At 47.4% G+C, this 11,984-nt stretch overlaps 1 protein-coding gene across 3 annotated transcripts; it reads right to left on the bottom strand.

The window, feature by feature from the left end:
• Positions 1-465: 465 nt before the first annotated feature.
• NUDT7 (nudix hydrolase 7) lies at positions 466-8,814 on the bottom strand. Of its 3 annotated transcripts, XM_004014918.6 has the most exons (4): positions 8,731-8,814; positions 7,038-7,191; positions 5,819-5,977; positions 466-1,230 (listed from the first exon to the last, which is right to left on the bottom strand). In XM_004014918.6, the coding sequence occupies exons 1-4, from the start codon at positions 8,763-8,765 to the stop codon at positions 862-864; spliced, it is 717 nt and encodes a 238-aa protein (XP_004014967.3). In that variant the 5' UTR covers positions 8,766-8,814; the 3' UTR covers positions 466-861. The 3 variants fall into 3 exon arrangements, with proteins under 3 accessions (XP_004014967.3, XP_060253852.1, XP_004014969.3); XM_060397869.1 differs by having other exon boundaries at positions 466-5,977; XM_004014920.6 differs by lacking the exon at positions 5,819-5,977.
• Positions 8,815-11,984: the final 3,170 nt, after the last annotated feature.

Genomic DNA, 11,984 nt, shown 5'->3' with positions numbered 1-11,984 from the left:
TTTTCTTTTTCTCCCATGTAACAGTCCCACAGGAATAGCCCAGGATGGCGGGTTGCTTTGCTCCAGTCTTTCAGAGATCCAAGCTCTTACATCTTTTAGCTCTGACTCTCCTGCAGGAATTGTCTTATCTGTAAAGTCAAGGCTGGGTTGCAAATAAATCATGGAAAAGGCAATCGAGGGAGTTTGGTTTATCTCCCTCGAGGGAGTTGAAATTGGCGATGACCAGCAAGAACGATTTCACATCCCATTGGCCTAAATTCAATTTCAGAGCTACATTTAACTGCACTGGAACTTAGTCAATGCCGGTTCTGCCTGGGGAGCTATGGGCTCAGCTTCAACTCTATAGCCAAGGAGAAGGAGGGTGTGTTCTGATGGCTGGTCAAGAGTTTCTGTCACATGTAACAGAGAGAGTGAGGTTGCCTCGTACAAACAAGATCAATGCCACATGGTCATACATTCAACAAATATTTTTAAAATATTGATTTTATTCATTTGGCTGTGCTGGGTCTTAGTTGCAGCATATAGGGTCTAGTTCTCTGCCCAGGGACTGAACTCAGGCCCCCTGCTTTGGAAGCTCAGAGTCTTAGCCACTGGACCACTTTCCTTACACACGTAAGACAAGTATTGTTACACAGATTGGGTGTGAAACTATGCAACAGTATAAACACATTTTTCTACTTTTGAAAGACTTGCTTTTTCAGACAGTAGAGGACAACTGGGGAAAAGTCAAGGATTTTTACCTTCAAGTTACAGTAAAAATATTCACACCTGTCAAATTCCAGTAGCTGGTCGAATCATTGTTCCATGGCTAAGCCCACAAGAACACTGCTCAGAGAGTCATTTGGGTGTTGGTCTCATAAATCATAACTTGCTCAGAGCATGTTTCTGAGGCTTCAGGAAGGACTCTTCAGAGGGTGGAATCAAATCGCTGAGATTAAAGTCAACCTCAAAGGAGGGTTTTTCCCCCAAAACCACTAAGGCGATAAACACGGCACATCTTGCAGTCAGTCCCCGGATGCAGTATGTCACACCATGTTCAGGGTCCGTGTACTCAAAGCAGTGAACAATAACACGACGACCGCGGCGTGTCAGGTAGCTCTGATGGTACACACGGGGACGCAGGAAGTATTCCAGAGGCACCAGGAACACGTTCTTAACTTCATCCGGGTTAGGTCTGGCCTCAAAGTCGGAGTCTATAAATCCTACAACCGGAGTTATCCACATATCCTTCTGAAAGCAGAACAAGGAAGACGCTGAGATGTGAGAGATACCGTTTCAAAAAAAAAAAAAAAAAGTATGTCTAAACGCATGCTGCTGCTGCATAAACTAAGCTCATAGGCCAAAGCAGTCCGTTACATAAAACTTCCTCTAAAACTAAACTTTATGTCCCTTAAATGGAGGTGTGGGCTTCCCTGGCTCAGTGGTAAAGAATCCGCCTGCCAATGCAGATTGGAGACAGGAGACGTGGGTTCAATCCCTGGGTCGAGAAGGTCCCCTGGAGAAGGAAACGGCAACCTACTCCAGTATTCCTGCCTGGAGAATCTCATGGACAGAGGAGCCTAGGAGGCTAGTGGCGGGGAGATTTCTGTTTATAACCACCACTGTTCTGAAATGAATGCAGGGTGCTGTTAGGTGAAAGATTCTACCTGGAGTCTGGCGGGGGAGGCCTGGGGTTTAGTGTAGGAGCTGATGGGGGCGGCATGACCTTGAACGAGAAAGGGAGACAAAACGGGGAATTCCTGAAAGAAAGTGAGTGGGGAAATCCAGGGAGACACTGTGGGGCTGGGCTCCTTCAGGAGGACCAATATGCCTGTGGGAGGTCTTGAGGGAGGGCAGTTAAGGCACGTTGAGGAGCAGTGATGACTCAGGCGGTTGACCAAATTAACAACGCAGTCAACATTTGGACCCGGAGCGGAGGAGGGGAGCACGGGCTCCAGACGTCCCTAAGGTGGGACCCTCACTGTGCTCGGCCTGCCTGACAGCCTTTTCTGTCACGTGGTCCCCCCAAGCAGCCACTGAGATGAACGCTCAGATGCCAGGGGTTTCTTAAGGAAGAGCTCGAGGACAAAGGGGTGAGGGTTGGAGCGGGGAAGCCAGGCAGGGATGCTGTGGGCAGCTCTGGGGTATAAAGTGTGCGTTGGTCTGTCCCAGGAGATGATGAGGGGGCTGGGCTTTCATGCCCGGCCTCTGCCTGGCCAGGAGTAAATCAAGACAGTGCTGACTCATGGGGGCAGGGTGCAGCTCCAGGAGCCTGAGGGCATGAATACTGGGAGAGAACCAGAGTGTGTGTGTCTGTGTGTGTGTCAGAAACACAGCCTAAGAGGACTGTTAGCGCATATATACAGAATCGAGAAAAGCGGCACCGATGAACGTACGTGCAGGAAGGGAATGGAGCCGCAGACACAGAGAGCAGACTCGTGGACACAGAGGGGAAGCAGAGGGCGGGCGAAGGCAGAAAGCCCCATCGCTGGTGCACACTCCCGTGTGCACGAGAGACAGCTGGCAAGGAGCTGCGTGTAACACGCGGAGGCCGGCCTGGCGCTCCAGAGGGACGTGATTCATGTGTAATTACCGCTTATTTGCATTGTTGTATGGCGGAAACCCACACTACACTGTAAAGCAAATTTCCTCCAATTAAGAAATAAATTTTTTAAAAAAGCATCTGGACAGAGCCTGGAGCGCCGCTCACCGTGCATCCATGGCTGCTCTCTCCACTCAAACCCCACAGCCTGTGGGCCCCTCGTCTAGAATCCATCAGCCTCCCCCAGGTTCTTCATAACAACCTGCTCCTGAAGAAGCTTTACCAATGGAAACTGGATCAGAAAAACACTTGCCCATGGCCACACCCGGCTCCCACCTGGCAGAAGCCAGGATTCTACTCCAGGCCTGCCGCCCACACGCTGGAGTCGAGCACTGAAGTTCTGTCAAAATGCTGGTCACCAAATCTCCGAGCTGGCACACCAGCAAGCGGCTCGGAGACCACGGGGCAGCGTCCCCAGCTGTGGCTCAGGCCCTCCGGAGGTCTCAGGGCCACGCCTGTTAGGCAGGTGCCTGGGCAGGAACTTTACATGGCCAGTGCCAGCCCTTGAATTGGCATGTCAAGTCTAAGGCAGTTAGTGCGGGAAAGAAAAAGAATCAAAGCCTCAAAGGGTGATCGCGGTTTAAGACTGAATGTTCTAGATGGGGAGTCAGGCACGCTCAACAGGGTCCAAGCTTAGCAAAGTAAGAGAGACTGGGGAAACTTGGGGCTGAAACAGCAACTCTGCACATCCCATGTCTAAAAACACAGGTGTCTGAACTGGCAGGAAAACAGGTGGTATGTGGCAGACATCCCAGGACCCATAAGAGCCTGGATTTTGCCCATTTGCTGAGTTGAAATCCCACAGAGACTGGTTTCTGCTCTGGACATAGGATGAGCCGGGCTTAGGGCTCCTGGAAGAAGCTGCAGACTATTAGACACAGCCTCGGAAGTCAGGACACACCACTGAAATGTTACAGGAATCGGGCCTTCAGGAAGCCAAGGAAAGGATGGAGACTGGGAGTTATGGGCCATGCGTAGAGAAAAAGGAGAACTGTCCCTTGAGGCCTTTGCAGAGAGAAGCTCATACATGTATGATACAGTGACATGTATGAAGGTCGGTTGGGGGCTGGAAGGCCTGGGAGGGTTAACACCAGGGATAGGGGAAAACCAGTGACACCCCCAAAACATCTCCAGGCATTGCCGTGTGTGTGTTCCCCAAGAGAGAAAATTACCCCCAGTCAAGAATTAGAATTCTGACTGAATTAGATTAGGCTTCTAGGCATTAAATAAATGGCATTTTCGGACCATATTTAAAAGATTTGCAAAGTCCAAAAAACAAAACGACCCTCACTGGCACTTCTAAATACTGTACATCTTTCTTGAAAGCCTTTCTTCATTCTAATCTCTTGCTGCTGTGGCTGGCATTATAGCAGGAGCAGGTCATTTGAACACACACACACCTGTGAGGACTGTTGTATGCAATCCCCTTATGGGTGAACTCAGCAGCTCTGGGGACCTTGGAAATGGACTTACTCTCATTTAGGGAACGTATAACCATTACGTGTTTTGTCAAGAGAGTTCTAAAATAAATCTCTGAGACGTCCCAGGAGATTTGCAGTTATCCCCTGAAGAGGGCTTCCATTAGAAAACACAGAGGAAGTAACTGACACACGTCTTGTCTTAATCCCATGTTACTTTTCTGTCTCATTTCTTTCTCACTGAGGGCATATTTATGGAATGGCCTTTAGCTTTTTCCAAGCTAAATCTCCTGGGAGTGGTGACCTCTCTATTCTTAAAATGGACCCAATTAAGACAGATGTCAGCATCATTGATCATCACAAAGGGCAATCTGGCTTGCTAATTTTTAGGCATCAGTGGAATTCCTCCTTTGACATAAAAAGTCATATGAAAGCCCAATACTATTAAAAAAAATTTATACCTATTCTGATAGGTGATGAGTGAAGTTCACCTCTGGGGTATTATTCTTCCCCCAAGCCCGCAACCTTAGCTCAGCCAGGAGAACAGTATCAGATAAACCCAAATTGAGGAGCGTGCAAGAACACACCTGACCTGTGCCCCTCACAAATGTCAAATCCATAAAAACAAGGGCAGTCTAAGAAACTGGCCCAGACCAGAGAATGAGGAGGCATGGCAAGCAAGAGCAACATGGTGTCCTGCGTGAGAGCCGGGGCAGAAAGGGGGACATCAGTAGAAAAACCAGTAAAAGGCAAGTAAAGCGTGGAGGTCAGGGACGGTAAAGTGCTGACACTGACTTCTTAGTTGTCACCAATGTACCACAGTGATGTCCGATGTCAGTAACTGGGGGACCTGAGCATGGCTACGTGAGAACTCTCTGTGAAATCAGTAACCATTCTAAAATTACAAGTATATATGAAAAATTTTAGACCAGTCAAATAATTCTGTTATGCACCTTTAAATTTACCCTATTTACTCCTTCTGCCCTCCTCCAGGGGATCTTCCCAACGTGGGTTTGACCCCTGGGTTGGCAAAATCCCCTGGAGGAGGGCATGGCAACCCACTCCAGTATTCTGGCCTGGAGAATCCCACGGACAGAGGAGCCTGGCAGGCTGCAGTCCACGGGTCACCAAGAATTGGACACGACTGAAGTGCCTTAGCATGGCACGGCACTCCTACAGTCAGTCAGCATAAGAGACAGTGTTGTGATCAGCTCATGTGAAATAAGGTCCGGCTCTATCATTCCCAGGACCCCTTTTGTTGCTACGTTTGTTTGTTTCAAATATACTATCAAATCTGCTTCAAACAGAAATGCACTTACAAGTAGTGACTGTTTCTAAACAGCTTCCCTAGATCTCAGGATATTGCTCAATCTTTGTGATATGGAGAAGCCTGGTTCCATGGTATGTGCAAAAATTAGTACCTTCAGTGGCCCCCGAGGGGCTAAAATTTGGTATGTAGCATGCTCAAGTGTGTGTTATTTTTTTTCAAGGGAATTCTCAAAAATAAACCCAAACTGGAGAAAACTGAATGTGAACTGAATGTCAACACTGAGGCATCTACAGGGTTCCACGGCACCCAGTCTGAAAACCACTGATGGCATTCAGCCCTTTCATTTCTGGATGGGGAAGGAGGGGCCCAGACAGGAAGTGGGGCTTGCCCAAGGCCTCTTTGCCCAGCGGGGGCAAAGTCCACACAGGAGCCAGTCTCTTGACTCTGTACCGCATGCTTGAGGGTCGTGGGGTCATGGGATCCTGAAGATAGTCTATCTACTGCGAGCTCATGCGAGTCTAAGCAAGCCAGCTCCACCCCCAGCCTTACATCAAACGGCAGTGGCATCAGGCAGCAGACCACCTCCACTTGATGAGGACACAGCCCCACTTCCTCCTGGGCTTCCCGGAGAGCCGTGGCCACGTCGTCCGCGTCCGTAGGTTCGCACTTACCTCCAGGAAAGCAGACCTCTCCGGGTGACCTTCTCAGCTGGATATGGAAGGGAGAGAGCCGCCGTGTGGGATTCCAAGTTTGGAACCACTCACTCATTCAACAAGTATGTGCTGAATTTCTGCCTTGTGCCAGAGACCATTCCCATACTTGTGGCAACCAGTAGGGAATAAGACCAAAAAGAAAAGTTTTTCTTTTTTTTAAACTTGAGTCCTTTAAAAAAACTGAACTAGGAGAAACTACCCTCACTTCTGATTTTTCTCTCCTTGCCCTCCAAAGATAGCATACACACACACACACACACACACACACACACACACACACACACACAGATCTACACTGATGGAGAAAAAAGGCCGAACAAAAGGATAATGAAAAGCGCAGTGTTTTGAATGGATAACCTTTATCAAGTGCTTACTGGTCTGGGTACAATGCTTCAGATGGATTTCTTGTCAATGAGTCTGAACAGTTCTATAAGCAACTATTTTTTAAAATATTTTTTAAAATTGAGATGAAATGTTACTCCTTAAAAAACTTAAAAAAATATTTTTTAAATTGAAGTACAGTTGATTTACAATGTTGTGTTAGTTTCTGGTTTACAGCAAAGTGATCTGGATACACATACACACAATATACCTGGGGTGGGATTAATCTAAAACAGTGGCTCTTGGTGGGGGCAGTTTTACGTCCCCCATCCCTGCAAGAGTAGGCGATATCTGGAGACATATGTGGTTGTCACAAACTGTGTGTGTTGTCTGTGTGTGTGTTACGGTCTCTAGTGGATAGAGGCCAGGGATATTGTTAAACATCCCATAATGTATGGGGTAACTCTCAAAACAAAGAATTATCCAGCCCAAATGGCAATGGCTGGATAAGAAACCCTGGCATAGAAGTATTTTAAATTACTTGCTAGCTCAATTGCTTATTTGACTTTCCAAAACTTCTCCGTAAAAAGCCACATGATTCTGTGGCTTCATGTACCCCTTGAACATCACAACTTTGAAAACCCAGCTGAGAATCTGGAACCTCAAACTATGTGCTAGTGACCACATTTCAAATATCCTGAGACCTTAAGCTCAGGAACCTTTTCATCACTTACCTTCTCTGACCGGAGGGTGAACAACAGGTAAAGTTTCCCATCTTTAGCCAACAATGGTAGAAGGATCGAAAATTTGTTAGATGAACAGTGAGAATATTTGGTCCCAGAGTCATGCTTTTTCAAGCGGGCCTTAGCGTCATCGATCAAGCTGTTTCTAAAATGGAAACAAACCACACAGTTAAGTAACCAGAGTTATGATAAAAAGCTCCTAAACTGCATGATGTTTCTGCTTTGTTATGTGTCCTGGTATTTAGCATTTCTAGTCTCAGTGTGCTTTTTAATAATAGGACAGCAATAATAACACCCAAATCATGTGACCTTTGGTAAGACAAAATGAGGCAAAAACTACTAAGAACCCAGTTTAGTACCTGAGTTCACTTTAAAATCTAAATTAATTTTGAATGATGCTAAAATATTCTTTCAATTGTGCAATAGTTCAGTGCTGAAACCCACAGTAATACTCAGGAAGACAGATTTGCACAGCAAGTTCATTGTTACAAAGGTTACACCATCGTAAGGTTAAGGGCTTTCTCTTAACCTGGCCCTTATGTCACATTATCAAACCCTTGTCTTCAAATACCTTATAACACTGATTCCCAAACTTATGCAACAACAGAGTCACCCAGAGGGCGTGTTACAACACAGACTGCTGGGTCCACTTGTGACTTAGTAAAATCCAAGTATTTAGGCTTTAACCACACATTGTTCTCTGAGTCCATAACCATGGGTTAAGGCAGTTTTGTGTAAGGGGCAAAAGCAGGTGTTTAAGGGAGCCAGACTGGTTTCAAAGTGTTAGGACTGACCTCTTTAAGCCCCCCTTTCCTGATGTGTGACATGTTGAGGATGTTTGTAAGAATTAAATGATACAGTTCTGTGGCTGCCGTTTAAATGTCTCAGTCCTTAGATGCATAGTTGCTTGCCAGAGATGTCTGCTATTTCTTGCCTCTTTCTAGGAGGTAGGATGCTCAATAACGGAGTTAGGAAACTGCAGTGGGTGCTGAAAATGCCCAAATGGCCTGAAAAGAGTCACAGGCATGCTGGCACTGGAGGGGACTCCAGAGCACATCCTAGTGCACACAGGCAGGTGTCCAGAAAAGGAAACTAGAATTCCCGACCAGGAATGTGAGGGACGGCTTAAAAGTGTGGTGCCCAGGACTGACCAGAGGGACCAGCAGAAGCAATAGTCTGCAAAACCGTCCACATAAGGAGCTGGTGCTTGGAGTACTCGCCAAGTAAACACTACTGTCGGTACGTTCTGTACTACATTCTGGACATGGGCTCATCTCACCTTCTTTCCATGCTTTTCTCATTAACGTGAAAACACGATCACGTTCCAGGCTCAGAGAGTTTGTGTAACTGAGGCTGGAAGTAGCCCGGGGACCTTGACCCGGGCGCTGCCTGGTGCGGGCTCGCTGTCCGACGGCTGAGGCTCGGCGAGCGGAAGAGGGAAGCCCTCGGGGGCCGTGCGCCCACCAAGCGTGCAAACCCGGCTCTGTCTTTGGCTGGGGAAGGCGCGAAGGCCCGGGGACCCTGCGAGCTGCCAAAGGAGGTGAGCGTCCGAAGGCGGGCAGGCGGGACCGCAGCAAGTAGACAGAAAGCCCCGGCCACTCACGGCCCGCAACCTGTCCGGCCGCGCAGTGATCAAGGCAGGGCCAGGTCCGGCTCGGGGTGCCAGCGGTCGGGGAGGTCTTACCTGACTGGTTCCTGGGGAGGGCCGGGTCGCGACATCGCCCTGGGAAAGTTCGCTTCTTGCCAGCAACGCCTCCCAAGGAACTCTGCCGGACGAGCATGCGCAGAGCAGCTCCGGGCCTGGCGCGGGGAGAGAGGCGGGGCCCGGAGCCGGGGCGGGGCCTGGCTTAGGTCGCGGGCGGGACCGAGAGCCGCAGGCTGAAGACCGGGGCGGGGCGGGGCTAGTGGGGCGGGGCGAGGCTTGGGGCGGGGCTAGTGGGGCTTAAGGCCCCGCCTTCCTGGTCGCGCAGGGCTGCTTCCTGCTTTCGCTCAAAGGCGAGAGCTAAAGGAAGAATTCTGAAATTGACAATTGTTGAAAAGGGGGAAAGGGGGAGAATGCAGTGCTGGTGACTTGAGAGAGTTCTAACATTCGTACTCACCGTTGCTAGGAGGTCAAGTTGGTTCGATTTTTCTGAACAGCAGTCCGCACATGTTTACCCAGCACCTACTTTGTGCTGGATGCAGGCCCGACGGTGAGTGAACAGACAACACGGAGCTTACAGTCAAATAGGAGAGAGGGAGACAGAACTCAGACAATTACCTAGATGAAGCCCTTAGTCTCTGGGGAGCATGTGAGGGAGAAGCAAATCAGAGAAGGCTTCCCAGAGAGACTAGTATCCGAGCTGACCCGGAAAGCTCCTGTTCTTGAAGTGTCGTCCTGGGAGAAGCCGCGACCGTCCACATCAGCAGCGTCCGTGTGCTGTTAAAAATGGATAGACTCTCGGGTCCCACCCAGGAGATGCTGGATCGGAGGGAAACTGGGTATAGAGCACAGTGAGCTGTATTGTAGGGGGGTTCTGTTGCTCCGAGAGGGAGAAGGGCAGGGGGAGAGTTTCAGGAAAAAGAATGAATTTGTGCAAAGATCCGAGAAGTAGCTGAAGAAGACCAGTGAGAGGGAGCCTGGTTTGAGCTTACATTCAAGAGGTTAATTCAGAGACGGAAGGCTAAGGCTGACTTCTCCATCCTGCACAGGAGGTGCAATGCCCAGGACCCCCCAGAATTTCAGGACTCCATGACAAATGTTTTAATTTTCATTTCTTTCCTTTCTTTTTTTGCCACGTTGAATGGCCTATGCAGCGAAAGCACCAAGTCCTAACTACTGGATTGCCAGGGAATTCCTTAACTTTAATTTCTTTCAAAGGAAGAAAATGAATATAATAAGAAGCAGTATATAATAATGAATTCTGCTTGGGTTATATTCATCTTTAACCAATGCAGTCCTAAAATAATATTCATTTTATTATTTAAAGGAGAAAGGTCCATAAAACCAAAATTACCTAGGGCCCATGAAAAGTACAATGTAGCCCTGGTCGAGGGAGTGTTGGGCCACAGTTTCCAAGACCTCCAAGACCACTGAGCTCAGCTGTTCACCTCGCCAGTTTGCCAAGGCTGGGAAAGCCCAAACCAAAAGGTTGATGGCATCCTAAGAATTGTTGGGAGCCAGTGTGAGGAGCTCTGCCCATGGCAAAGGTCATGAGGAAGGAAGCTTGGCATATGCAAAGGCGTGATCAAGCCTCAGGAAACCCCCTGTTCCCGAGCATCTACCCCCAAAACCAGAGTACTTTACAGGGAGCTCTCCCCCATAACCATTTCTCTCAGAGAAGGAGTTAACTTGCAGCTCCAGTTAATAAAAATTCCTGGGCGTGACAAGAGCGTTTCAACTTAGGAACTCTGGAGGTTCTCTGGCCTGCCTGATCAGGTTCGTCCGGCCACATGTGATTGTTTACAGCCTCCCAACTGTGAGAGGCACGGGATGTTTTAAAACTTTCTAAATACAGACTCTTTTGAGAAGTTAGAAGATCATTAGTATAGTATTAGTAGGTTGATTAGGAATTATATTGGTGAAGGGTTTTTTCATTTGTCCTGCCAATAATTACTGCTGATTCCCTGCCCTGGGTGTGACAAGGATGTCTCAGGTCAAACCTCTCTGCTGACAGACTAGCTTGTGTGACAACCTCTCAACCATAAAGAGCACAGAGTTTGGAGTATTAGCATAGGGCTTTTTTCATTGATGAGTCAATGACTGCCATCAGGCCTCCATATCCTTAGGCACCTGGGAATATATTAATCAATGTATTTGGAATATAGAAAAGAAAATATAGTAGTTTTTGATGTTAGCAATACTAGACTTTTTGAGTTAATGAATCTTCTCTTTTGTTATAGATCACTGTACTTTGTTATAAATCACTATAAATCACTGTGTCCTTGCTATGCAAAAATGTAACTTTATCACTATCTTAAAACAAAATAGATCTTAAGGGGAACATTGGTGAAGGGTTTACATTTGTTGAGCCAATATTTTCTGCTAAATCTCCATATTCCTGCCCTTATAATGAATATAACTAGCATATAGGAGAAATAAGTATTAACCTTTAAGATGAATCACGTTAAACCGTAAGTTAAGTAAATTCCTTTCTTGATTGTAACTCACTACACCCTCACCCTATAGGAATGCAACTTTATTTGGAGGGTGGCACCTGATTTAAGAAAAAATTACCCCTGGAAAAATAAGTTTTCTGGTTAACTGACCGGTATCAGAAAGGGCCGTAAAATGTCAGCAGACCTCATGGCTAAAAGATGATGAAACTCATAAGACCTTTGTATAATTTTATATGAAGCACCTGGTTGTGACAAGGGTCAGGTCTGCTGACCCTCGCGTGACTCTGTATTCATCCCTATGTATAACAAAAAGGTATATAAACAAACCTGAAAAATAAAGAAATCGGATCAGTTTCTGGAAAGACTGATTCCTCCGTGTCGTTTCTTTCTCGCTCCCTGTTTTCCTGGCTGAATTCCCATCTGAAATGTGGGTACTCACCAAGCCTGCTAATTCTGCCTGGGCTTCTGAGATCGGACCAGGGAGGCCTCAGTGCCTCCTCTCCTTTGGGAGAATGGAAAGACGCCTGTGGCCTATGTAGGTGGTGATTGGGATTCCATGTAAACCAGTTATTCAGCCTCTTTTCTCCACTAATTCTCCTACTACACTATCTGTTTCTAATCTCCCTCTATATCTGTAATTAAGTAAGTTTTTCCCAGGACGCCGACTCCGTCCCCACCTTCGAATCACCCTGGATCCACCGGGGCTGGACCCCGGCAGAGAATTGTGATGCTAGTTTTTCTCTTAAATGTTAGTGTGCTTAGTCCTCTGAGCAACCCCGTGAAGTAAGGTTATTCCCACAGAGGTTTTTCCATCCTCACTCTCCAGATCAGGAAATTTTA

Source organism: Ovis aries, chromosome 14 (genome assembly GCF_016772045.2).
Source record: "Ovis aries strain OAR_USU_Benz2616 breed Rambouillet chromosome 14, ARS-UI_Ramb_v3.0, whole genome shotgun sequence".
Lineage (NCBI taxonomy): Eukaryota > Metazoa > Chordata > Mammalia > Artiodactyla > Bovidae > Ovis > Ovis aries.
Note: the sequence above shows the minus strand (reverse complement) of the source record. Positions and strands in the feature narration are given on the sequence as shown.

What these genes read in the sequence shown, in the direction of transcription:
- NUDT7 (XM_060397869.1), bottom strand. Translation starts at nt 8,765, where the DNA reads ATGTCGCGACCCGGCCCTCCCCAGGAACCAGTCAG. An exon ending in CCTCCCCAGGAACCAGTCAG is followed by an intron (nt 7,192 to 8,730) that starts GTAAGACCTCCC and finishes TTTCCATTTTAG; the next exon opens with AAACAGCTTGATCGATGACG. An exon ending in TCACCCTCCGGTCAGAGAAG is followed by an intron (nt 5,978 to 7,037) that starts GTAAGTGATGAA and finishes TTCCATATCCAG; the next exon opens with CTGAGAAGGTCACCCGGAGA.